General features: G+C 46.0%; 1 protein-coding gene across 5 annotated transcripts in view; it reads left to right on the top strand.

Annotated features, from left to right (window-relative positions):
* Positions 1 to 27,162, top strand: part of WDR48 (WD repeat domain 48) — a 52,936-nt gene that overhangs the window by 23,498 nt on the left and 2,276 nt on the right. For 4 of the 5 annotated variants that reach the window (XR_010319626.1, XM_064277510.1, XM_064277509.1 and 1 more), the window contains 11 exons: positions 5,287 to 5,511; positions 8,939 to 9,013; positions 10,401 to 10,503; positions 11,419 to 11,516; positions 16,525 to 16,632; positions 16,941 to 17,037; positions 17,502 to 17,597; positions 21,612 to 21,717; positions 22,602 to 22,689; positions 24,973 to 25,049; positions 26,555 to 26,747. Coding sequence is in view for 4 of the 5 variants with exons in the window: in XM_064277510.1 (XP_064133580.1) it covers positions 5,287 to 5,511; positions 8,939 to 9,013; positions 10,401 to 10,503; positions 11,419 to 11,516; positions 16,525 to 16,632; positions 16,941 to 17,037; positions 17,502 to 17,597; positions 21,612 to 21,717; positions 22,602 to 22,689; positions 24,973 to 25,049; positions 26,555 to 26,747 (1,266 nt within the window). In the remaining variant the exon portion in view is untranslated. Of the gene's footprint in view, positions 1 to 5,286; positions 5,512 to 8,938; positions 9,014 to 10,400; positions 10,504 to 11,418; positions 11,517 to 16,524; positions 16,633 to 16,940; positions 17,038 to 17,501; positions 17,598 to 21,611; positions 21,718 to 22,601; positions 22,690 to 24,972; positions 25,050 to 26,554; positions 26,748 to 27,162 lie in introns of those variants that run through there. The other variant, XM_064277512.1, reaches the window with a different exon arrangement.

The raw sequence follows: 27,162 nt of genomic DNA on the forward strand, positions 1-27,162 counted from the left end.
AAAACTTCAAGTCCTCGACAGTAAAAACACAATCCAATTAAAAATTGGGCAAAGGATGTGAACAGACACTTCACCAAAGAAGACATTCAGGCAGCTAACAAACCTGAAGTGCCCACAACCATTAGGAAATAGATCCACATCAAAACTACGATGAGAGACCATCCCACCCCAACATTAATAGCACTAATCAAAAAAAAAAAAAAATAACAAATGTCGGAGAGGTTGTGCGGAGATTGAAACTCTTATACACTACTGGTGGGAATGTTAAATGGTACAACCACTATGGAAAATGGTATGGCACTTCCTCAAAAAGCTAGAAATACCATATGATCCAGCAGTCCTATTCCTAGAACCATGACACGAGTAGACGTGCACACACATGTTCATTGCAGCGTTATTCACAAAAGCAAAAGATGGAAACAAACTAAGTGCCTGTTTGCAGATGAATGGGTTAGCAAACTGGTCCATACACACAATCGAATACTATACAACATTAGAGAATAACCACAAATCTGTGAAACGTCCCACAACATGGGTGAATTTGGAGGACATTATGCTGAGTGAAATAAGTCAATCACAAAATGACAAACATCGTATGAGACCAGTATTATAAAGTAACAACAGAAGGTTTGCACGCAGGAAAAAAAAATTCTTTGGTAGTTTCAGGGATGGGAGGGGGAGCGAGGGAAAAGTACCAAATGGGTAGAAAACACATTAATATTGGTGAAGGGAAAGGCAATATACGGTGTGGGAGAAGTCATCACAACATGACCAAGGCAAGAGAGGACACTGAGAGGAATGTAAGAACAAAGGACAACTATGGTGACTGTGGGTCGCTATGAGTCGGAATTGACTCGACGGCAGTGGGTTTGGTTTTTTTTTTTTTTTCTTTTTATGGTGACTACTGTAGCACAGACAATCCTGCAACAATAGTATTAACAAACACTGATTTATGAATGGATACATAAGTAGACGGATATGCCAAGAGGTGTAGGAGGGGGTAAGGGAGTACACTCACCTGCAGATACAGGTTTGGTGGTGGGGCACACCTGATGTATTAATATAGACAGTAGAGCACACAAGGGCCACAGTCAGGGAAACCTGTTAGATATAATGAAACACCTTGCAGGATGAAGTTCCTAGCCTGGAAGTCAAAGGATCGTAGGCTCAGGGGATACCTACATCAGTTGGCACAACACAGTGCACAAAACATTCCGCATCCTGCTTCGGTGAGTAGCATCTGGGGTCTTAAAATCTTGAGATTGGCCATCTAAGGTAACAACTATTGGTCTCTTCCTGTCTGGAGCAAAGGAGAGTGAAAACCAAAGACTCAAGGGAGCAGTTAGCCCAAAGGACTAACGGGCCACATGAACCGCAGCCTACATGACCCCAGGACCAGAACTAGACGGTGCCTGGCTGCCACTACCGATCACTCAGGTATCACAACAGAGGGTCCTGGACAGAGCAGAAGAAAAATATAGGACAAAAAATCAAATTCACAGAAAAGACCAGACTTACTGGTCTGACATAGACTGGAGGAACCCCTGAGACTGTGGCCATAAGACACCCTTCTGACTTGGAACTGAAGCTATTCCCAGAGACCACCCTGTAGCCAAATAATAGACAAGCCCATAAAAGACCAGACTTACACTGGTCTGACATAGACTGGAGGAACCCCTGAGACTGTGGCCATAAGACACCCTTCTGACTTGGAACTGAAGCTATTCCCAGAGACCACCCTGTAGCCAAATAATAGACAAGTCCATAAAATGCACAATAAAACCCTGGAGGAACGTGCTCTTTAGAACAATCAATTATACTAGATAAAAAAGGCAATATTTGCCCAAGAACAAAGATGAGGAGGCAGGAAATGTTAGAAAATCAGGTTCAAAGGAAACGGGGAGCCCAGGGCAGAAATGAAAAGAGTGCTGACACGTTGTGGGGAAGGAAAACAAGGCCGTGAAACATTTCATGTACAAACTGTCAAATGGGAACCTAATTTGCTCTGTAAACTTTCACCTAATAACGCACAGTGAAAAAAGGGGAAGGGGATAGATTTGAGCACTAATGACTGAGGACCAGACGAGTTGTGGAACAACATTAACGACGTCATACATGAAGAAAGCAAAGGGTCAAAAAGACAAGAAAGAAAAGACCAAAATGGATGACAGAAGAGACTCTGAAACTTGCTCTTGGACGTAGAGTAAGGCGAAAAGAGGAAATGGAGAAGCAAAAGCTGAACAAATTTCAAAGGGCAGCTCAAGAAGAGAATTATTATAATGAAACGTGCAAACACCTGGAGTTAGAAAACCAAAAGGGAAGAACATGCTCAGCGTTTCTCAAGCTGGAAGAACTGAAGAAAAAGTCAAGCCGGGAGTTGTAATATTGAAGGTTTCTATGTGCAAAATATTGAACGACACTGGAAGCATGAAAGAGGATGGAAGGAATACACAGAGTCACTGTACCAAAAAGAACTGGTCTACCTTCAGCCATTTCAGAAGGTAGCATATGATCAAGAAGCAGTGGTATTGAAGGAAGGAATCCAAGCTGCACTGATGGCATTGTCGAGAAACCTGGCTCCGGGAGTCGACGGAATACCAAGTGAGATGTTTCAGCAAATGGATGCCGGGCTGGAAGTGATCGTTCATCTGTCCCAAGAAAACAGTCACAACGTCGATGGGAACTGCCAAAAATCCCAGTCAGATTCAGAAGAGGACGTGGGACAAAGGACATCATTGCTGGTGTCAAATGGATCCTGGCTGAAAGCAGAGAACACTAGGAAAGATGGTTACCTGTGTTTTATTGACTATGCAAAGGCATTTGATTGTGTGGATCTTAATGCCTTATGGATAACATTACGAAGAGTGAGAATTCCAGAACACTTAATTATGCTCATGAGAAAACTTTACATTTACCAACAGGAAGTTGTTTGAACGGAATGAGGGGATACTGCGGGGTTTAAAATTAGGAAAGGTGTGCATCAGGGTTGTATCCTTTCATCATGCTTATTCAGTCTGCGTGCTGAGCAGATAATCTGAGAAGCTGGACTATATGAAGAAGAGTATGGCATGAGGACTGGAGGAAGACTCATTAACAACCTATATGCAGATGACACAGCCTTGCTTGCTGAAAGCAAAGAGGACTTGAAGTGCCTACTGATGAAGATCGAAGACGACAACCTTCAGTACGAATTACTCCCCAACATAGAGAAAAGTCCTCACAACTGGACCAGTAAGCAACGTCATGGTATACAGAGAATATATTGAAATTGCCAAGGATTTCATTTTACTTGAATCCACAATCAATGCCTGTAAAAGCAGCAGTCAAGAAATCAAATAATATATTGCATTGGGCAAACCTGCTGCAAAAGACCTCTTTAAAGATGTCATTTGAGGACTAAGGTGCAGTTGACCCAAGCCATGGTATTTTTCATCACCTCATATGCATGTGAAAGCTGAACAGTGAATAAGGAAGACAGAAGAATTGATGCCTTTGAATTGTGGTGTTGGCGAAGAATACGAAATATACCATGGACTAAGAAATCTGTCTTGGAAGAAGTACAGCCAGAAGGCTCCTTAGAAGCCAGGATGGCAAGACTTCGTCTCATGTACTTCGGACACGTTATTAGGAGCGAACAGTCCCTGGAGAAGGACGTCATGCTTGGTAAAGTAAACCAAAAATCCCAAACCCGTTGCTGTTGAGTAAATTCCAACTCATAGCAACCTTATAGGACAGAGTAGGACTGTCACATAGGGTTTCCAAGGAGCTGCTGATGGATTCGAACTGCTGACCTCTTAGCGCAAACCTCCTAACCACTGCACCACTAGGGCTCCTTGGTAAAGTAGAGGATCAGCAAAAAGAAGAAGACCCTCAATGAGATGGATTGACAGGATGGCTGCAACAATGGGCTCAAACATAGCGACAGTTGTGAAGATGGCACAGGACTGGGCAGCGTTCCCTTCTGTTGTACATAGGGCTACTCTGAGTTGGAACCAACTCGAAGGCACCTGGTAACAACAGAGTCCTAAAACCCCCTTCAAGTCACAGGGAAGGCTGGTAAATCCCGAACCTTCTCAGAGTATTCGTCTATTCAGGCATCTTCCAAACCTACAAGCCCACAACTGTCTTCTCTGCTCTGAAGCTCTTTGCTACTTAATTTCTTAAATCAGCACAGGGAGTTGCTTTCTCCTCAGAACGTTTTCTCCCAAATAAACAAAATTTCTATCCTCACCTGTGGGTCACCAGAGTAACTGGTAAAGAACACCACGCATGCTGAATGAGGGTTTGGGGTGGTTGATTCAGCCTGTTTCTGTGTGTGCTACCCCAGTTTGTGTGCCAGCAACTTCAGATAAGGCTATGTAGTTGACTCCCCTGAGCCACTGGAAGTTGTCAGAATTGCAAATGTTAACTCTGAATGCTGGGGGCCCACAATTTACAGTAATAAATGTCGAACTTGAGGCTCATACAGGAAGCGTCCAAGGTCATCAGACACTGAGTGGGAAGCCTGGAACTCGATCTTCGTTTTCTGGCTCCAGTCAGTAGAACCCGAGAGCCTTGGCAGGCCATCAGGAATCCAGAGCCACAAGGGGGCAAGGAGGAGGTGTGACCCAGGACGCAGAAATGCTTCCTGGTCTAGTGCAACACTTGTCAAGCTTGGCCTGCATCAGAATCCCCTGGAGAGACTGTTAGAGCAGATGGGGTCGTCCACTACAGCATCTCTTCCTGCCTTATCCTCTTTAAGTTGCTTAATGGCTTCCAGTTACCAAGTGCCCCAAAACTCTGCCCTCTGTGGGTACGTGGTCTAGGGTCTGAGGGATCACACAGCCCCCTTCCCCCAAGCTTCTGTCTCATTAGGTCTGGAGTGGGACCTGACAATTTACATTTGTAGTGAGTTCCTGGAGATGCTAATACTGTGGGGACCAGACTTTGAGAACCACAGGCCTAGTGCTGAACGCTGCCTTAGCTTCAGCTCCATCTTTCTCAGCAGTAGATAATCGAAGCAGGACTTGCCGGCAGGGTTTAGTGATCATCAGCAGATGGCCAGGTGGAGTGGACAAGGGCAGCTTTGCTCACAGGGTTCCCTGGCTTGAGTGTGCACTGTTGCCTTTGGTCATTTCAGCGAGCGGTGCTTGTCCATCAGAAGTCTTTGTTAGAGGGAGAAGTAACAGCTGTTAGAAGTGTGTGCGTGTCTGACAGTGTGAGATCTGAGGAGAGGCCACGTCAAAGCACGGCAGGCAAGCAGGAGCTTGTTGGCAGGCCTCTAACCTTAACTTCCTTTCTTCCCAGTGCCTTTCCGGCAGCTCTGATGGGACAATTCGCCTTTGGTCCCTTGGCCAGCAGAGATGTATAGCAACGTACCGAGTTCACGATGAAGGCGTTTGGGCTCTGCAAGTCAATGACGCCTTCACACACGTGTATTCTGGAGGAAGGGACAGGAAGATTTACTGTACAGACCTAAGAAACCCTGACATCCGGGTGCTAATCTGTGAAGAAAAAGCACCCGTTCTCAAGGTACGTCACATATTTTAGTTTTGTAATCAAGGCTGTTAGCATGTTAGCCAAATATGGCAAAGGCTGTATTAAAAGTTGGATCAGCCGTGGGGTTGTGGAGAAGCCGTTTCATCATCGGTAGACCCTGACAGGCTGAGGAGGACTGGGCACCTGTGAGACTGGTACCAGGAGTTGTGGGCTGGAACGGTTTTGTCTTCTGCTTTTTTTTTTTTTCTAACAGTTTGTAAGTCACCTCTAGAAGCAGGATCTGTCCGTGGCACAGCCTCTTCCGTCCGTGAGTTCTAGGGATATTATCCCACTTGTTGCTGAGGCTGTCTGACTTTCCTGGCCCGTCCCTAGGAGGAGGATTTGAAGAGTAAAGTCATCTGTGAGTAGACAGCAGACCAGAATGAGGAGGGGAAATGTGTCCACGGCCTCAGGATAAGGATGTGCAGGAGTGATCCTGAGGGAGAAAAGGGAAGGAACTTCAAGTCCTTACTGTCCCGAAGTCGTGCTGACAGTCACCGCCTGTGATGGGAGGGGACGGTACTTACGGAGATCTTCAGTCACCATCCCTGTGTGAAACCTAGTCTAAAAACTGGCCTTGAACATCCGGCCAGATGCCCGGCCTCACTGATTATCAAAGACTTGCACATTGAACCAGTGAGGAAGTTTCCAAATTTAAAATGGAGGTATAAAGACAGCACTATCCTCTTTTCTCAGAAATCATCTGAAAACAAGAAACAGCTGCAAATGTCCATCATCTTTGAAACTAGATGATGAAACCCCAGACCACAGAGTAGGAAGATGGGCTGATAGAGGGCATGGGGGTCAAATGAGACAATGGAGAGGACACCTGAGAGCACAGCCAGAATTGCCCAGCACACTTCTTTAAAACAGGTGGTACACCCTGAGGAACAAAGCCAATGACCTGTAAGAAGCAGGACTTGAGGCTTCCTGAATCAGAGATCCCACAGATGCCATGTTTGCAGGAAGCAGGTTGATGGAGACAGGGGTAGCAGATACCCTCTGCACTGTGAGCCCTGCAGCTGCCAGGACCTGGTGGAGACAAGAGGAGCAGATACCCTCTGCACTGTGAGCCCTGCAGCTGCATGACCTGATGAAGACAAGGCGAGCAGATACCCTCTGCACCGTGAGCCCTGCTGCTGTCAGGACCTGATGGAGAGAAGGCGAGCAGATACCCTCTGCACTGTGAGCCCTGCTGCTGTCAGGACCTGATGGAGAGAAGGCGAGCAGATACCCTCTGCACCGTGAGCCCTGCTGCTGTCAGGACCTGATGGAGAGAAGGCGAGCAGATACCCTCTGCACTGTGAGCCCTGCTGCTGTCAGGACCTGATGGAGACAAGGCGAGCAGATACCCTCTGCACTGTGAGCCCTGCAGCTGCCAGGACCTGGTGGAGACAAGGGGAGCAGATACCCTCTGCACTGTGAGCCCTGCTGCTGTCAGGACCTGATGGAGACAAGGCGAGCAGATACCCTCTGCACTGTGAGCCCTGCTGCTGTCAGGACCTGATGGAGACAAGGGTAGCAGATACCCTCTGCACTGTGAGCCCTGCTGCTGTCAGGACCTGATGGAGACAAGGGGAGCAGATACCCTCTGCACCGTGAGCCCTGCTGCTGTCAGGACCTGGTGGAGACAAGGGGAGCAGATACCTTCTGCACTGTGAGCCTTGCAGCTGCCAGGACCTGTTGGCTGTGGAGGAAGAGGGCTGAAGGACTCACACACAAACATACCTGTCTTTTGAGGAACATCACTTTAAACTGAGGCGCGTTCCTGCTGGTGGGAATCTAGCCCCATCCTGCCCCCTGAACCTGTCATTTTATGGTGCAAGAAGAATAGTGGATATGTCTAGAGTGATTCTATTTGCATAATACATACGTGTATGTGTGTATTTTAATATGTACAGTATTTTAGAAGTGTGGTATCCTGTCCTCAAGTGAGGGTGAATTACCGGGCTCCTTGTCACTTCTGTGTTTTTAGAATGTTTTTACTGTAACTGTTTCAAAGAAGAAAGAAATAGATCTCCTTGTTACTAAAGAACATAAGGCCGTTGATTCTGACTCATAGTGACCGTGTGGATCATAACAAACTATGGATAACACTGCAAAGAATGGGAATTCCAGAACAATTAATTGTGTTCATGAGGAACCTTTACATAGATCAAGAGGCAGTTGTTCAGACAGAACAAGGGGATACTGATTGGTTTAAAGTCAAGAAAGGTGTGCGTCAGGGTTGTATTCTTTCACCATACCTATTTAATCTTTATGCTGAGCAAATAATCCGAGAAGCTGGACTATATAAAAAAGAACGGGCCATCAGGATTGAAGGAAGACTCATTAACAACCTGTGTTATGCAGATGACACAACCTTGCTTGCTGAAAGTGAAGAGGACTTGAAGCACTTGCTGATGAAGATCAAAGACCACAGCCTTCAGTATGGATTACACCTCAACATAAAGAAAACAAAAATCCTCACAACTGGACCAATGAGCAACATCATGATACGATAACGGAGAAAAGATTGAAGTTGTCAAGGATTTCATTTGACTTAGATCCGCAGTCAACAGCCATGGAAGCATCAGTCAGGAAATCAAAAGACGCATTGCATTGGGCAAATCTGCTGCAAAGGACCTCTTCAAAGTGTTGAAGAGCAAAGATGTCACCCCGAAGACTAAGGTGCGCCTGACCCAAGCCATGGTATTTTCAGTCGCATCCTATGCATGTGAAAGCTGGACAATGAATAAGGAAGATGGAAGAAGAGCTGCCGTCTTTGAACTGTGGTGTTGGCGAGGAATACTGAATATACCATGGACTGCCAAAAGAACGAACAAATCCGTCTTGGAAGAGGTGCGGCCAGAATGCTCCTTAGAAGCAAGGATGGCGAGACTGCGTCTTACATACTTTGGACATGTCAGGAGGGATCAGTCCCTGGAGAAGGACATCATGCTTGGCAGAGTACAGGGTCAGCGGGAAAGAGGGAGACCCTCAACGAGGTGGACTGACACAGTGGCTGCAACAGTGAGCTCAAGCATAACAGCGATCGTAAGGATGGCGCAGGACAGGGTAGTGTTTCGTTCTGTTGTGCATGGGGTCGCTATGAGTCGGAACCGACTCGACGGCACCTAACAACAACAAAGAACATAAAAACCAGTAATTACGGAAGGCCTCTATCCTTTTGACCGCACCCATTTAAGTTCCTTGAAGTGGCGACACTGAAGACACCGTACTGCCGTCTTTGGTGAGCAGTCTCCCCCCTGCACTCACAGGCCTCTGAGTTTCTTTAGCAGACGCCCTCTCGTACTTCTGTGCGTCCCTGGTTTCTAACACAAACGCTGGATGAAGGAGTTGATACTTAATATGTAGCTGGTCCTGGCGGTTGAGAAGAGTCAGGATTTCACAAAGCAACATTTTTGTGCTTTGTTTTCAGATGGAGCTTGATAGATCAGCTGATCCCCCTCCTGCAATCTGGGTTGCAACAACGAAGTCTACGGTAAATAAATGGGTAAGTGAGCACTTACATACCTGCCAAAGGTTTGTAAAACATGTGGCGTGTCATCACAGACGTGCCGGATACCACTAGCAAACACTCAGTGTGACCCCACCATGCAGCGTGCTTCTGGACGGTGACAGACATCAGAAGGCCTCTGACTGCAGGTGTGACCCTAAAGAGACAGGACCCAGTGCCGTCGAGTTGAGTCCAACTCATAGCAACCCTATGGGACAGAGTAGAACTGCCCCGTCGGTTTCCCAGGGAGTGACTTGTAGATTCAAACTGCTGACCTTTTGGTTAACAGCCAGAGCTCTTCACGACTGATTCTAAGGCCCATACTAGCATTAAAGTAACAATAAAAATGAAGTTTCTGGCTTCCTTGTCAGACGCCAAGATGAGCATTTGATGTGCTTAGAATAGGTACTGTCAGGGGAGGATTATCTAATAAGCAAGGTAAACACAGTGCTTACATTGCTTACCAGCTCATCTGTAGTGAACAGTTTCACTATAGATTAGTAAATAAGCCAAGTAAGCCCGTGCTTACCTTGCTTACTGGGTCATTTGCTGCTGTCAGGATTTGTAAATTTGAAAAGAGGCTTTGCTTCTGTAGGAAGGTGCTGTGGGGTTGGGGGAGAGACAGATGCCAGCCATACCTAGGAACAGAAGCTTTGATGTGAAAAACTGTGAAATTGTTCACTGCAGACGATCTGGTAAGCACGGTGAGTACTGTGCTTATCTCACGGAGTATTCCACCCCTGGGTACTGTTGCCCAGTAAACCAGTATTAATACAGCTTCTAACCTCGTGACACTGCATGTGAAAATAGGCAGCCCAAGTGCCAACATGGTGGAAAAACTCATCTGGATTCTAATTTTTCTAAACATAGAAGGAAGGAGATAATTTACTTTCAGGTTCGTGTCGTTTTTCTTCATAGTGTGAGCAGCAGGGACAGAAACAGACGACAGACAGAAGTCACCGGTGGTCCAAGGCACTTTTAAATCCCGATTAGAGGAGATTTAATTTTCCTGCCGTCCAGGCTGTTTGTGGATAACAAAGGAGAAAGTAACTGCCCTCGTCCCTGATTGTGTGCAAGTGAGGCCGTCTTTCTCTGGACTTAGAAAAGTGGCCTAAATGTGGGATCCACGTGACTTTGCCTGGACAAGCATGCCTGCTCTTGTGCCCAGTTCTCTCCAGAAGGGCAGCGTATTTCCTTCTTAGTATTTGTTCTTTTTAAAGGAGGGTAGATAATTGTATTTTTTGTGACACGAGGATTTTTTTGATGATGATGTGGTTAGGCTTTTTGTTTGTGTTCTTTAGTATTGTTTTTCTTGACATTTTAAACAGATTGGTAAAGCTTATAGGGTATAAAATGGTGAAATAACACATTTTGTTTATTTTAGACACTGAAGGGCATTCATAATTTTAGAGCCTCTGGAGATTATGACAACGACTGCACAAATCCTGTAACGCCTCTTTGTACGCAGCCTGACCAGGTTATCAAAGGTGAGTAAGGAAATTGAAAGGCATATGGTACTTCCTGTTGAGCTTAGTTAGTTACTAGAAGATTGACAAAAATAAAGGAGGTGACCTTTACCTGTAATTCTGATGTCAGCAGAAGACTAATAATATGTTGGAGTTTTTTGTTTTTATTGTTGGTTTGTTTTTAATAGAAGAAAAACTTATTTTAAAATGCTATTTAGTAGCTTTAAAAAGTGGGCTTTTTTTTTTTTTTTTTTGAGTTAATCCGTTTGTTCAACATCAGAATAGTCCTGGTCATGGCGAAGTCGGCAGCGACCTTGAGAATATGTGGGGTATGATGCTGTCTTTTGACACAAGCCAGGAAAGATCAAATCTTGTTCTAAAATTTTACAAGCTACAACTGGGAATGGCAAAACAAAAAAAGGTGTTTTTTTTTTTTTATGTCAGGGCTTGAGACTTTAATTTAACGTCAGGGCTTGAGACTAGAATCTGGTGTGTGACACTCATTGATAGTCATAGACAGCTGTGCTTTTACCTTTGGAATACACGTTTAGGAAGTGTAAAAAAAAAGGAAGAGCGGAAGCAAAAGTTAATGAAAAGTGGGACTAAATCGGATTCCTGCCACCATTTTGACTTTTCCCAGTTTGTAAAACTGTTTGACCTCAACAGGTTTCCACTGGTAGCCCCTTGAAGTGAGGAGCCCTTTAAACTGAAATCTGTTAGTGAAATTTGACAGTTTTTCTTTGAATGTTTATAAATGAACATAAATCGTTGATGGCCTTAAATTGTCTTATATATGACTCTCTACACTTTGGTTTGCCTTTTCCTTTTTGGTGGCTAGGGTGGTTGTTCCTGTTACGTGCTGTTTAATACTTTTCACCGCATGTGAATTTAGATGTAAAACGATTGTTTTGCTAACTGTGTCCTTTCTTCCTTCAGGGGGTGCTAGTATTATTCAGTGCCACATTCTGAATGATAAGAGACACATATTAACCAAAGATACCAACAATAGTGTGGCGTATTGGGATGTGTTGAAGGTGGGTATCCTTTTGGATTAAGTACAGGTCATTGAATTGTGTACCCCCTTTGTTTTTCACTGTAAGGAAAATTCAAGGTAACTAAGATAATAAATATATAAATTAAGATTTAATTGCACTAATACCTTATCTTTGGAGTGGATACCTTCTTAGGTAAATATTTGATAAGGCCATTGTTGATCTTTTTAAACTATTTGAGTAGAACCATTTTCTCTGGTTAATATATTGCAAACTGTCTTCTGTGCTGTCTTCCCTTAAAGTGAGCACACCAGGGCTTTTCATCCTTGGCGCTGTTGACACTGGGGCAGGTCATCTTCGTTGGAGGCGGGAGCTGTTCTCTGCATTACAGGATATTTAGCAGCACCACTCTGACCTCTACTCACTGATACCTGCAGCACCCTCCCCTGGGTGTGACAGCAATATTGTCTGGAGATGGGGTGGGGCAGACTCACCTCCAGTTGAGAACAGTCTGCAGTGCACACAGTGAAGTTGACCGTGTTTGGGGCTTCACGGCCGTCGCTGTGGCGTCAGCTATGACTCTGGGCTGTGACACGGCAGTTGACCGTGTCTGGGGCTTCACGGCCATCGCTGTGGCATCAGCTACAACTCTGGGCTGTGACACGGCAGTTGACCGTGTCTGGGGCTTCACGGCCGTCGCTGTGGCATCAGCTACAACTCTGGGCTATGACCCGGCGACTTCCTTTGGGACAGTTGAGATGCGTTGGGCCATTGAGCCACGTTCTGAACGCACCTTAGAATGTGTGGGCACCTTGAAAAGTTAGTCTGCTTTTGTTGTTCTGACAAATGTCCTTTCTTAGTGTTGTCGGTATATTTGTTCATTTGTTCAACAAACATTTCCTGAATTGGATGAATACCAAGTCCGTAGAACTGTGTTTAAGGCCACAGATGATGGCAGCACCTCTACCATGATCCCTGCTAGTAGGAGTGAGAATATGAAAGCCTTATAAATAAAGAATAAACGGATCACGGGGCATCTTACGGACCAAGGCGGTCACAGCTGGGAAAGTCCGGAGAGCTTCTTGGTAGAGAAGTTGTTTGAAGAAGGGCTTAAAGGATTCCAGCAGGTGCAGAGTGGGAGACCATTTCCAGAAGAGGGAGTGAATGACAAAGGCACAGAAGAGGTGGTACATGCTTATCCGGGGCAAGATGACCACTTTTGTTCAATTGGAGAAGCAGTAGGAGCATAAGGATGAAAGCAGGTACTCAGGGTATTTCCCCAAAACTCCTGAATTGCAGGCCCCACAGTTGGCCTTTGTTGGTGCACCCTGAAGAATCTCGGATGATTTGAGAACAGGAAGACCCCATGATCAGAGCAGTTGTAGTGTATGTAACAGGAACCTGGAAGCTGGGAGAAAGTTGTCCTAAGTGTGATGACTGGGGGGTCTAAAGGAAGAGACACATGTTGGGCACGTTATAAAGGAAGAATTGGAAAGATCTGGCATTTTGTTTAGGCTCCTGGCTTTAAGGAATAGGTGTTCACTGAAGTTAATCTCGTGAACTAAGGGGTAAGATTAACTAGTTCCTCACTGAGAAAAGCAACTACCTGAATAGAATCCTTGGCCTGACTAGCACCTCCCCACCCTGTGGGCAGCTGTGTGGGAAGTCACCTTACGAAACATGATCATGGCCTCCAAACAAGAGCCCTTAGTTACTGGAATGGAACGTTTCATTGAGCAGGGTCCAAAAGTTCGAGTGGTTTTTCTCTGTGATAGAGATGGGCCTGGGGAGTGGGAAGTGGTGGTGGGCAGTAAAAAAAAAAACTCATAATTGTTCAGAAAGGGGCTCCATGAAGTCTAGGAGGACCCAGAGCAGCCCAGAGGACGTCATCAGCAGGAATCCTTGATTCTTCACTTTGATAGTCCACCAGTAATGTGGCCCTACTTCTGCCTCATAGCTGGGCTTCACGACATGGTGCCTAGTACCTGATTCTCTCCAGAATATCTAAGAGAATTTGATCAGGCCACCTGTTCTTTGAGAACTGACCTGTGAATTTTCTGCTCTTGCCATAATAAACTGAGGCCTGAGTAGAGTCCTGCTACCTGAATGGGAGGCAGTTCTACTTAGATAGGGTTCTGAGCTGGCATGTACCATGATTGGCATTTCCATGTTCCTAGCAGTTTCCATATCCAGACACTGGGCTTTGAAGTTTTGAGATCAGATGGTCAGGTGTAATAGACATGGTGTTCAACAGAAGTAGGGCAGTCAGGAGTGCTCAGGAGCATGGACTCTGGAGCTGGCCAGAGCTGTATTCTAACCTTGGCTCTGCCACCTGCTCACCAGGTGACTAGGGGGCGTGCCCAGCGTCTGCACCTGCGTCCTACCAGGAAGTGATGTTGAAGGATGTTGAGAATTGCTGAGCACAATGTCTGCACGTGGTAGTTAGGAGACTGTTGTGAGATGGTACTGGTCTGGACAAGGGTGAGAACAAGGGGGATGGAAAGAAAGAGAATGATCAGAAAAATAGGCCTGTGGACAGGGGTGATGCATGGTGGAAAGGAAGGGGCTATGAAGGAGAGGAAGGATTAGGGGCGAATTCCAAAACAGCTTGGTGAATGGACGTGCCATAGGAGAAAAAGGAGTTGTTGGAGGAAAGGGCCGTGCTAGAAAAGATGAAGAATTTGAGCTGATGTGGGCTGTCTGGGTAGAGGTGCCTGGTGAGCAGACAGCTGTATGATCTGATGCTTAGGTGAGAGAGCTGGGCTGGAGAAATAGGTTCAGCAGTCATCAGCTTGTGGACTACGACTGACACCCTGGATGATGCCTAGATTGAAAGGAGAAGAAACCAGGTCGTTTCCCTTTCAGGGACTGGTAGAGAAATAAGCCACAAAGGTGTATGATAAAAAAGAGTAAGAAAACTACGAGCTGATGGCAGTTCAAGAACTGAGTGTTTCAGAAAGAACTGTGTGGTTAGTGACTCAGCCTGCCGAAAGTTCATGTAAGGCAAGGACTGTAACAAGTACATGGATTTGGCCAATAAAGAAGGTATCTCTGGAGAAAGCAGTCTCTAGGGAGGCCTGAGGGCAAGACCCAGGTGGAGCGGGTTGAGTAGTGATTGGAAAGGGAAGAAACAATAGAGTGGAGAAAACCTTTTTAGCAGTTTATCTGGGAGGGGTGGGAGCAGAAAGAGGCCCTAGCTAGCAGGGCTTCGGGCTTCGAATGGCTTGTTCTGGTTCATACCCCTGCTGAGAATTTGCATTTCCACCCCAGATATGCTGAATCAGAATCTACATTTTAACAAGATCCCCAGGTGATTCTTAAAAATTTTGAGAACCACTGCTCTACTGGAATTGTTCCGTAACCAGCAGCATTAGCGTGGCCTGGGAACTTGTTAGAAGTGCAGGGGTCCCAGCCAGAAGGAACCAGTTGAAGCCCTGGTAGCTAGAGAGGATTTAGGGGCTGAAGGGTCAAGAGAAGGTTTTTCTTTTGGGCTTTGCTTTGGTATTTGGGTATTTTTGAGATGGAGAAAATGTAAGCATATTTCAGTGCTCATGGGAAGAGGCCAGTAGAGACATGAGGGGTCCCCAAGAACCAAGAGGTGAGGGAACCCAGTGCATAGCCAGAAGGGATACCTTTTTTTCTTGCACCAGGAAGAATGGTGGAAAGTTAAGGGGATTCTATCAAGGCTTCTTTTTTGAGAAGGAGGCAGAGTCATGTGTTGAGAGTACTAGGGAAGGGGGCAAGGTCAAAGGTATGAGGAGAGCAGAGAGCTGACCAAGGTGTTGTGGAGAACTGACTGGAGACAGGAACTCCCAGGATTAATGATCCACTTCGCTATGGGTTGATGCTGGAGAAGGAGCCCTGGTGGCACAGTGGTCAAAGCAATTGACTGAATTGAAAGGCCCATGGTTCAAAACCACAAGTGGCTCCTTGGGAGAAAGACGTGGCAGTCTGCTCCTACCCTAGAGATGTACAGCCTTGGAAGAGCTGTGGGATTGCTGTGAGTCGGGATTGACGGCAGTGGGTTTGGGTTTTTTGGTGATGTTGGACACTGTGCACGTATGGTGGCAATACGGTCAAGGAATTGAGAGGCTAACATGTCATACATGTTGTCCATGTCGATTTGATCTTGTCCAGGATGAAAGCAAGAACTGGAGATGGGCTACAAGGCTCTGAGCCAAGCCTCAAGTCTTCAGCGAATGAGGGACAGTGACCATGAGCGTGCTAGAGGGCAGTGAGGAAAAGGGGTTCAGTTTACTGCAGCTAAATGACATGGACCCCAAAAAAGAGGAGCTCTTCTGTGGCGGTGGTGGCATAATGGTCTCCATGTGGCATTGGGGAGCTGTGGGATGTGGGAGAACAGACAGTTTCTCTTTGAGTGGACAGATGACAAGGAGGGACCCTCAGGAAAGAGCCAGGTTACTGCTCAGATCGGGGGCGGGGGAACATTCTATGCTGTGGTTCAGAATTTTGGTGAGCTGTAATCAAAAATGCCACTTGATGCCAGAGGCAGTTCAGGACATAGTTTTGGGAAGCACACGTATTTAGGGAATGAAAGAAGGAATAAGGAGCGGAGCGTGATGGTCAAGAAGGAAACTTGCAAATTGCTGCCTATATTGTAGCTTGTTGTTTGAGGTTGGTTGCTCAGATCTCTTAAAGTAAGTGCTTAATAACTTTTATTTGTTCCTTGGGGATTTTTTTTTCTTACTTCTGAGGTCCCATGTGACATTGCTTTCAGATACGTGTGGTGGTAAGTTATATCAGTATAAGCAAAATTAAATTACAGTTTCCGAAGAGGGAAAAATGAATATTTTGCAGTTTTTTTCATTTAAAAATTTAGTTTATTGTTGTTAGGTGCCATAGCAGCAGATAATTACTTTTATCTTAAAATACTTGCTTTTAAATATTTGACCACATTCCTTTTGAAATCTATTTTAGATTCCATTTAGACAAGGGTTGAAAATATATAAAATTGTGAGTAGTAAAGTCAGAATGAAGTCAGTTTATCACTTCACGTTGATAATTGTCACACTTCCTTCTGGATGTACAGGCATGTAAAGTTGAAGATCTGGGCAAAGTGGATTTTGAAGATGAAATTAAGAAAAGATTTAAAATGGTGTATGTGCCAAATTGGTTCTCAGTAGACTTGAAAACCGGGGTAAGTTAGCAGTTTATATTTGTGTTGTTTAGGGTAGGTGAGACTTTCCAAATGTAGCTCATAATTAAGAGTCCTGTTTTTGAAGCAGGAAAGAAAAAAAATTCATGTTCCGAATGTAGTTTAAATGCCCTTGGTATCCAAGTAAACTAAATTTTAGGTGCCTTGAATGACATGAGACACGTCTTCTTCGTTCCTGAATCTGTGATTGAGCACTTTAGTCAAATTGTACAAATAGACAAGGGCTTAGAGATTTATTTGGAGAATGTATTCAAGTGGAATGTCACTAACAAATTTTTTACTTTTGACAGATGTTGACTATCACTTTAGATGAGAGTGACTGTTTTGCTGCTTGGGTTTCTGCAAAAGACGCGGGCTTCAGCAGCCCTGACGGGTCAGATCCAAAATGTGAGTTCAGATGCCTACCTTGCCTTTCTCCCTCCAAGGAGAAGGTAGATCTGTGCTGCTTCTCTTTGTAAGAGTTCTTTATTATGTTGATTGGATCCTTGGTCTGCAATATTCTCAAAGAACGTGACGTATAGAAATACCTGACGTGTCCAATATGGTCTTAGAGGTCTTGTGTGGAAATAACCCTTTAAAGAGTTCAGTTTCTATGTTTTTGTTTTGTTTTATTTTAAACAATGTTTATGTCTAAATAGCCAAATACAGTATCATCACTGTTTTAAATATTCTGAGATAAAATTTTAACAAACTTTGCAAAACCTCTGAATTCTTGATTTAAACATCACTGGCATTGGGTTAAGAATTTAAATTATCAGAGTATATGGAAACTTACAATTTTTCTTTCTTTCCCTCTATGTTTACATTAAAATTAACTCTTTTCCATTTCTTTTGATTTTTTTTTTTTACAGTGAACTTAGGAGGACTTTTACTTCAGGCACTCCTGGAATATTGGCCTAGAACCCACGCGAACCCAATGGATGAAGAAGAAAATGAAGTAAACCATGGTTAGTATTTTTATATCAAGATGATTGAAAGTTACGCAGAATAGTCTTAACTGTTAGCTATCTTAAGCAAGATTTTAAGCTCTTACTAAAATATGACACACTAAATATTTGTGGTGATGCCCAATTTATTGCACTCCCTCCACATCCCAAATTAAGACCATCCATCCAGTCTTAACCAAGGGCAAGATTCCGAGAACAGACCACCTTCTTGTGTGGCTTTAAATAACCAGTGACACTGCTCAATATAGATACAGTAAACCCTATATTCAAGTGACTTTTGTCCTTGAGAGTAGGTACCTTCATAGACTTATTCCAGGGAAACTTGTAGAGTATCCATGGACCTTGTGGATTTACCTCCAAAGCTAATGGATTATCTGCACCAGAAAAAGGCGTTTGTCACTGTGTAGCTTCATGTTGGTCTGAGATGTTGGTATTACCCAGCCTGACCATCTGTCTGACCTTGGCTCTGAACGTCCAGAAATCAGATTCCCACTCAGACGTAGCAGGGTGCATGTGAGGGCGTGTGTGAAGAGTTCATGTCACTGAGGACATTCAGAAGCAGTCGTGCCACAGGAGGTGGACAGCAGAGTAGAGCATGTTTTCAGTTCATGAGTTGGGATCGATTGGATTAAAGAAAGGGGGAAAAAAAAAGAACTTAGAATTACACATCTTATGTGTAACGTAACGCTGACTGAGGAGTCACTGAGTACCACCTACCAAGGGCTTACTCTGCTGAAGATTCTGTGCTAACCAGCAGAAGTGGACAGCGATGATGACCTCATGCCAGGGACTTTGTTCAGGCAGACTGATTCATCCATAACAGGTTTTGGAGTGTATATCTCTCTGATGAGGATAACATGCTTCCCTGAAAGCCGGTCTTCAGATGAAGTCTGTCAGAGCGAGGGCACTGACCCCACTTTCATGGATTGAATTGTGTCCCCCAAAAATATGTGTCTCAATTTGGTTAGGCTGTGATTACCAGTATTGTGTGATTGTCCACCATTTTTGTCACCTGATGTGATTTTCCTCTGTGTTGTAAACCCTGTCTCTATGATGTTAATGAGGTGGGATTAGTAGCAGTTATGCTAATGAGGCAGGACTCAATCTACAAGATTAGATTGTCCCTTAAGCCAGTCTCTTTTGAGATGTAAAAGAGAGACACAAGCAGAGAGACATGGAGACCTCATAACACCAAGAAAGAGGTGCCAGGTGCAGAGCACGTCCTGTGGACCCAGGGTCCCTGTGCTGAGAAGCTTTGAGACCAGGGGAAGATTGATGACAAGGACCTTCCCCCAAAGCTGATAGAGACAGAAAGCCTTCCCCTGGAACTGGCGCCCTGAATTTGGACTTCTAGCCTAATAGACTGTGAGAGAATAAATCTATTAAAGCCATCCACTTGTGGTATTTCTGTTACAGCAGCGCTAGGTGACTAAGACAGCCACCAAGGTAGTTTTTCTTTGATGCCCGCTGGCCCACTTCACTCCTTTCAGATTTGTACAGTGGACTGTGTACCAGAGAAACCGTAATGGAAAGATCCTTCCACTGAGGGCCAGGAACCCTAGGTTGTGTTGTGGGCTCTGTGGCTTCTCAGCTGTGCAGCCACAGGCAGATGGTTTTCCTCTTCTCGGCCTGTCCTCTGTAACAGGAGGTTAGACAGGATGCCCTCGGAGGCTCAGACCATAAGGATTAAGTAATCAAGAAACGGGTACAGTCAGCACCCCATGGGTCCCTGCTTTAGGGAAGGGGTTGGGAGAGTGAGGAAGAAGTCACAGGAAACCCCAAATCATCCCTTAAACCAGACTGCCGTGGTAAAAGCAGGCCAGGCCTGTCCACCTCTCGGGCCAGGGCTCAGGGCTGTGCAGGCACCAGCTGTGTGGAGAAGTGCCGCCTTGCCCCCCACAGCCTCCCCCAGGTCTCAGGAGCTGCTTAGACTGTGCTTGTTGAGCAGGTCCAGTGTTCAGAGGCCCTTGGCAGTCACGAGGCCCCGGGGGGCGGGGGGAGTGGGGGGCTCTGTCCTGCGGGGGTGGGGTCATGGGGGGTAATAAACATAAGAGGGTGGGCTCTGTCCTGTGGGGGTGGGATCAGGGGGTAATAAACATAAGGGGGTGGGCTCTGTCCTGTGGGGGTGGGGTCAGGGGGGTAATAAAGATCAGGGGGTGGGCTCTGTCCTGCAGGGGTGGGGCCAGGGGGGTAATAAACATAAGGGGATGGGCTCTGTCCTGCGGGGGTGGGGTCGGGGGTAATAAAGATCAAGGGGTGGACTCTGTCCTGTGGGGGTGGGGTCATGGGGGGTAATAAACATAAGGGGTGGGCTCTGTCCTGTGGGGGCTGGCAGTTATGGGGGGTGTGTAATAAACATAAGGGGGTGGGCTTTCTCCCACGGGGGCTGGCAGTTATGGTGGGGGGGTAATAAAGATCAAGGGGTGGGCTCTGTTCTGCGGGGGTGGGGTCAGGGAGGGTAATAAAGATCAGGGGGCAGGCTCTGTCCTGCAGGGGTGGGGTCAGGGGGGTAATAAACATAAGGGGGTGGGCTCTGTCCTGCAGGGGTGGGGCCAGGGGGTAATAAAGATCAGGGGGTGGGCTCTGTCCTGCAAGGGTGGGGTCGGGGGTGATAAACATAAGGGGGTGGGCTCTGTCCTGTGGGGGTGGGGTCATGGGGGGTAATAAACATAAGGGGGTGGGCTCTGTCCTGCGGGGGTGGGGTCAGGGGGTAATAAACATAAGGGGATGGGCTCTGTCCTGCGGGGGTGGGGTCAGGGGGTAATAAAGATCAGGGGGTGGGCTCTGTCCTGCAGGGGTGGGGCCAGGGGTTAATAAACATAAGGGGGTGGGCTCTGTCCTGCAGGGGTGGGGCCGGGGGTTAATAAACATAAGGGGGTGGGGCCGGGGGTTAATAAACATAAGGGGGTGGGCTCTGTCCTGTGGGGGCTGGCAGTTATGGTGGGGAGGGTAATGAAGATCATGGGGCAGGCTCCGTCCCACCACGGGGTCTGGCATGCTGGTAGGACCGTGACTCTCGTAAACACCAAGAGATAAGGTGAAGTGCACGGTGCTGTGGGTGAGGCTCAGAGAGTGCTGCAGGATTTCAGAGGGTGACGTGACTCCAGTGTGGTTAGGGAGCTGCTCGAGAATGAGTTGGGGTATTGTCATTTAGGACTGTACTTGGGTCAGAAGATTACAGAGAAAGACTGGAAATGAAATCTTCAGAGAACAGTAAAAATGAGATTATGGCCCCTTTAAGAAGTTTGTTTTTCACTGATTCCTCTGCTGCCGTTGAACATATTTTTTTGCTGAAGAAATTCTTCTGAACTTGCTGTCTTAGTTGCCTAGTGATGCAGTCACACAAACACCACACGTGGGTGGCTTCAAAGAACAGAAATGCATTTTCTCACAGTTGAAGATGCCAGAAGTCCAAGTCTGGGCCTCGGCCCTGTTGCTGCCTTCTGTGAGTCTCTCTCCTGGTGTCTGGTACCGATTGTCACACCGTGTCTGTCTGCCCCCACGTGTGTCTCTGTGTCTGATGAAGTCTTTTTATAACTCGGAAGTGATTAGGTTTAGGGCCCACCCCACATTGATAGGGCCTCATTAACATAACAACAAAGCCCTATTTCCTAAAGGATCACATCCATAGGTACAGGCCTTAGGATTTCAGTATATACTGTGAGGGAGTGCAACTCAATCCGTAACATGGTTCTACCAAAGAAAACAGATACTCGTTTATAAACAGGCTGGACTAGGCCTCCCTATAGCCGAGGCGGCTGGTTGCGTTTTTATTTCAAATCTCACATCTTTTATTGAAATCCTCCAAGTATAACCATTTCTCACAGAGTACGTCAAGTCACTGTATTTCTTATTTTCAGGAATTTAACTTTGTGTTTTACCTTTTATTTCTAACTCTGGGTGACTTACAGGACTTTTGACTTTGAAAATCTTGTGACCCTTGAAGCCCATGGAAACAGTTTAGAATCTGTGATTTCTGCACTAACTCTGGACACTAACCCCATTTTTCCCTAGTGAACGGGGAGCAAGAGAACCGAGTGCAGAAGGGAAATGGGTACTTTCAGGTGCCCCCCCACACACCCGTCATCTTTGGTGAAGCTGGAGGCCGCACGCTCTTCAGGTACAGAGGGGAGGGCTGAGGCCCAACGGAGAAAGCCCCCCATTTCCTAACAAGCACTGGTTCAAGCCGATGTTGAAAGGTGTGTATCAGTTTCCAGGGTCGCCTGGGACCTGGAGGATTTTCTGCCTCCACGAGATAAGTATCTGATGCTGTTAGATGGCATTTGAGTTCAGAGCCGAACCTCTAGGTTTAGAATGAGGTAGATGCCTTGCCTTGAGGCAGCATCTCTGGTGGTTTCTACAGAAAATTCTCACTTTCTCTCACTTTGCCAGCATGACTGCTAGGGTTAGGGAACAGGAGGCATCACTAGAAGTCTTGCCCATAGAAGAGATCGGGGTAGGTGCCTTCTCCTAGATTGGGCCAGGCAAGATGGGCTGAGGTGCCAGGCAGTCCTCCATGGGCCCAGCAGTGGGGGGCTGGACTGTCTTCATCTGAACGCTCCCACCACAGCCCTGCTGGGACCAGGAGGGAGAGCTTGCTAGAGTCCCCTCTAGGTTCCAGAAGTAAGAAAAGCTTGTCTTGCCTTTAAGAGTAGAATGCTCTTCCCTTATGATGGCATCCTGAGAGTTTGGTCACCATAAACACCTTAACACCTTGAGCCCCCTTGCGCTGGCCAGGGCCCTTTCTGAAGTTCTTTGCTGTCCCCACCTGAGGGCTGAGAGAGGCAGCTGTGGCGTAGCCTGGCCTCGGAGTCTGCTAGCCTGTGTTTCAGGGCCCGCTCTCCCTTTTAGCTGGATGAGTCACCCTGCCTGGCTGCATTGTTTCCTCAGCTGTCAGGTGGGGTTATCCCAATGAGCTAGGATTCCCTCCCACTGACGTTGGCCGACGGGGGTTTTGCCATCTGTGCCTATCATGTCACTTAAGACCTGGTGGATTTTGTTTAGGCTGCTCTGCCGAGACTCCGGGGGTGAGACTGAGTCCATGCTTCTTAACGAGACGGTGCCACAATGGGTAATTGACATCACTGTGGATGTAAGTGCCCCCCAGCCCACTTCGCCCTGTTATGTTTTCCACATCATGAAGGAATTAAGGCTGCCTTAGACTGTACACTTTGCCCTGTTATATTTTCTACATCGTGAAGGAATTAAGGCTGCCTTAGACCTTAACCTTTTAAAACCTAGACTGCCAGGAGGAATCGGATCTGCTTCCCTGCAATTCCAAAGTTGCAGAAAAAAGTATTGTTATTTCCGTATCTACGTCTGCCTTCACTGGTTTTAATTATAAAATATACTGACGAAAGAAAATAACAAATGAACAAAGCGAAGGCCCCAACCCATCCGCGGTCACTCCTCCCCCATTTGCTCCCCACTCTCCAGGCGTAACAGTGCAGCGGTTTAGTGGTAGCCTTCAGGACTTTCCTGACATGTGCATAAGCACATATTGTGTGCACATGTGTGGGTATAGTTCATTTTATTCTGCAAAAAACTCAGTATTCTGCAGCTTGTCTTTTCCACTGAAAAACATACCCTGGACATCTCCTCATGTCTGCGTATGGATCGTTGCTTTTTAATGACCGCGTAGTACTCTATTGTATAAATAACCGATTTCCTATTAGTGGACGTTTAGGTTGTTTCCAGTGTTTTCTACTACAATTAACGCTGCAGTGAACGTCCTTGTACCTGTATCTTTGTGTACTTTTTTGGATAAATTCCTACGAGTGGAATTGCTCGATCAAAGGGTATACACATTTTCCGTTTTGATAGAAATTGCCAAATGGCCCTCCAGAAAGGCCGTACCAGCCACACTGTCCCCAGCAGTGCACGCCTGCCCGTCTCCCCGCACCTCACCAACGCTGGGTGTTTCTTAGTCTTTACTAAAAAAGAGACGAATGCTGTCTCATTGTTTTAATGTGGATTTTTTAATTGATAGTGAGGTTAAGTATCTTTTCACATCGGCCGTTTGTATTTCGTCAGTGAATTGCCTGCTATTTACTCATTTTTCTATTGGGTTGTTGTCTTTCTTGCTGATCGTAGGACCTGTTTATATTGGATATTAACCCTTGACTCAGTGTGTCTCTCAACTGAATTTTTACTTTGTTTGTAGTATTTTTTGCTGGGCGAAAAGTTGTAATTTTTATATAATTAGATTGCTGCTTTATGACTTAATCTCCTGTCTGGCTTAGGTGTTTCCTTCCAAATCGCAAAGATAGCCTCCTGCGCTCTCCTCTAGTGCCTTCGTGGTCATTCTTACCTTTAGGTCTTCGCTAAAACTTACTCTTTTGTTTGGTAGGAGGTAGGATTCTGACTTTCTTCAAATGGATAGGCAGTGTCTCCACGGTTTATTGAATAATCCATCCTTTTTCTCCTATTGGAATGCTCTTTATCATCTACTGACCGTCTGTATACCGTGGGTCTGTGGCTGGCCTCCGACGTGCTGTGGACCTATTCTGTGTATTCCTGAAGCCATATAAAAGGGATTTAATCTCTAGAACCATCAGAAAATGTGTTTTCTGTCCCAGATATGCCTCTGAGAACTTAAAGCCAGTGTGACATCCAATTGTGGTCTTCTCTGTGTCCGAGCTCCCCATAAACCACTACTTCCTTTGAGTGTGAAACTCACCTGGGATGCAGTGCTGACTTTAGGCTATGACTTACTCCTGAGAGGAGGCATCCAGACAGGATATGACACGGAGGCTCTGAGGGGTTAGTACCCCGAGAAAAAATGGCCGGTTAACTTTACCCTTCATCTAAGTATGTGGCTTACTTCATGGGAGACATCTAGGTGGTTGGCTGAAGTGGCCACTCTTGCTTAAAACCTTAGTCCTCGCTCTGACGTCAGAGGGAGAAGAGAGAGGGGACCAGATTACCCTCTTCAATTGGCAGACGGGCCTCACCAGTGTAGAGTGCGTAGCTGTGCTCGAAGGTGAATCTGTGGTTTTCTGTCAAGATGCTTGATTTTTTGTTTGAGCCTTTAGGCATCAGCCCCAATATTTTAGTGTAGAATTAAGATTTTGGATTCTATGGCTTAAAAATAATTAAAATAAAGTTTGTTTCCTTTAATACCTTGTACTGTTGAGGAGAGCCATGCTCTTCATTCTGCCACTGCTGTTACATGTAATTTGTCTTTATGTATCTTTTATTATAAAACTGAACATTAGTTTTCTGGTTAATTTTCTTGAATTTGATAGTTTATTATATTTCATAGAAAGTCACATTGATGGTAAAAAACCGTTGCTCGTACATCGTGTTTTCCTATTGATATTATTTTAATTAACTAATGGGCACTATTATACCTTTTTAACTTCTGATATTTCAGAAAAATATGCCCAAATTCAACAAAATTCCTTTCTACCTCCAACCTCATGCGTCTTCAGGAGCAAAAACCTTGAAAAAGTAAGTAAATGTAGTATCATGTGTTCCTTAATCTAGGTAATTGTCAGAGAGAATTCTTATTCCTTATGATTGCTGTTGGAGCAGAAACAGCAAGTACCAGATCTGAGGCTGATTTTTCCTACCGAAAGTTTATACAGTTTTAACAGAGTACCCCCTGTGGCACCTCCTGTGGTAGGCTGCCTGTGTGTAGAAGTGAGTAAGGCTTGGATCTTGTCTCCTGCCGTCATCCATAGCCTAGGAGGTAGCCAGTGTATCACTGCTTCTGCGGAAACTTGGGGTATGATGAGAACAGGGAAAGAAACAGATTTTAAAGCTGCAGCTTTCCAGAAAGGCTTCTTGTAGGCAATGACTTTGAGCTGGATGTGTAGAGGATGTGTAGAACTTCCAAAGATACATATTACAGGCCCAGAAAGAGTCAGATGAGGGTGTGGAGGTGACACAACACACGAGATTTGAAAATCAGTGAGGACCAGTGTGGCTGGAGCCCAGGCTGGAGGGAGGAGTAGGGTACACTAGGAGTGAGTCGGGAAAGGTGATGAGCAGTTTGGTGGCCGCTGGCTCTGCCTGCTGAGCTGGGGAGTGGGCAGTGACCAAACACCAGAGCATGGAGAGCAGACGTGGGTGTGACCCAGAGAGACCCGAGATGCCAAACCGTGAACGGTAGGTACTTCCTAGTAAGTAAAATCATTAAGGCTAATTTTGAAACCCTTTTGTTATATGAATTTCTAAACATATACAAAAAGAGAATAGGATCATGAGCCCCATTGAGCCATCAAACAGCTTCAGTGATTGTTGACACACGTTGTTGCTTCAGCTATACCTCTTCCTACCCTCCCACTCCCCACCACGTGCCGCACACGCACGCTTGCACCCATGCACACACGCACGCTTGCACCCATGCACACACACTGGACTACTGTAAAGTAAGCCTTAGGCATTACTTCAGCTAGATTTAATGACTGAAGTCAAAGGTGACTTTCAGAGTTTGAGCCTGAGCTGCTTGGACTGACCATTACTGACTGACGTTGGAGACACAGGAGAAGCAAGCTTGAGGGTGAAGAAGTTGATGACTCTAGCTTTGGGTGTACAGAGTTGGGCGTGCCTGTGGGACATCCAGCTGGAAACACCCAGCCAGCTGTTGGGTTTGTGAGTCTGGAGCTCAGGCAGGAGGTTGAGACTTGAGGTCTCCACGATGGAGTCGTCTGCTCACAGGTGCTAGTTAAAGGCATGGCAGGGCTGGCCCAGGGAGAAATGGGCACCAGGAGTGCTGGACCCTGGGTAAGCTGAGGCTGCCGCCGCCTCCAGGGGATGCGTTTCTGCTTATCGGCAGGTGTTTAGTTTCCCCATGCTCCGGAAAAGCATTTAGGGGAAATAAAACCCATTTATTGGTTTGCATTTCTGGGGTATGTTTTTTCTTTATATATTGCTAACACCAAAGAAAAATAATATGGAAGGGACATATCTAGTGAGTTCCTGATGTCCCAGTCTGCCCTTATTTTTTACAGAGATAGACTCTCTGCCAGCGACATGCTCCAAGTCCGGAAAGTAATGGAACACGTTTATGAGAAAATCATCAACTTGGATAACGAGTCTCAAACCACTAGTTCTTCGAATAATGAAAAACCAGGAGAACAGGAAAAAGAAGAGGATATTGCCGTGTTGGCAGAGGAGAAAATTGAACTTTTGTGCCAGGACCAGGTGAGTGGATTTGAGGACCACAGCCCCGTTTTTTTTTTTTTTTTTTGGTGCCGGTGTTTTCAGAAATTGCTACATAATGTGGTGTGATTACGGTTCCCACATCTGTTGCCCGAGGGGCTCCTGCTTGAGGGAGGTCCTAAGGAGCCCTGGGTCTCACACCTACCTACCTGTGGCCCTCGTGGAGGGCTCGTCAGCCCACCTACAGCTCCTATCTGGAGACCGAAGTGCACACACAGACATGCAAAATCTCAGCCTGAGGACACACATGTAAAGACCTAAGTGCACACACAGACATGTGAACGTCTCAGTCTGAGGACAGACGTGTAGAGACCTAAGTGCACACACAGACACATGAACATCTCAGTCTGAGGACAGACAGGTAGAGACCTAAGTGCACACACAGACATGCGAATGT

The sequence above is a fragment of the Loxodonta africana genome, chromosome 27, assembly GCF_030014295.1.
Source record: "Loxodonta africana isolate mLoxAfr1 chromosome 27, mLoxAfr1.hap2, whole genome shotgun sequence".
In the NCBI taxonomy this organism is placed as follows: domain Eukaryota; kingdom Metazoa; phylum Chordata; class Mammalia; order Proboscidea; family Elephantidae; genus Loxodonta; species Loxodonta africana.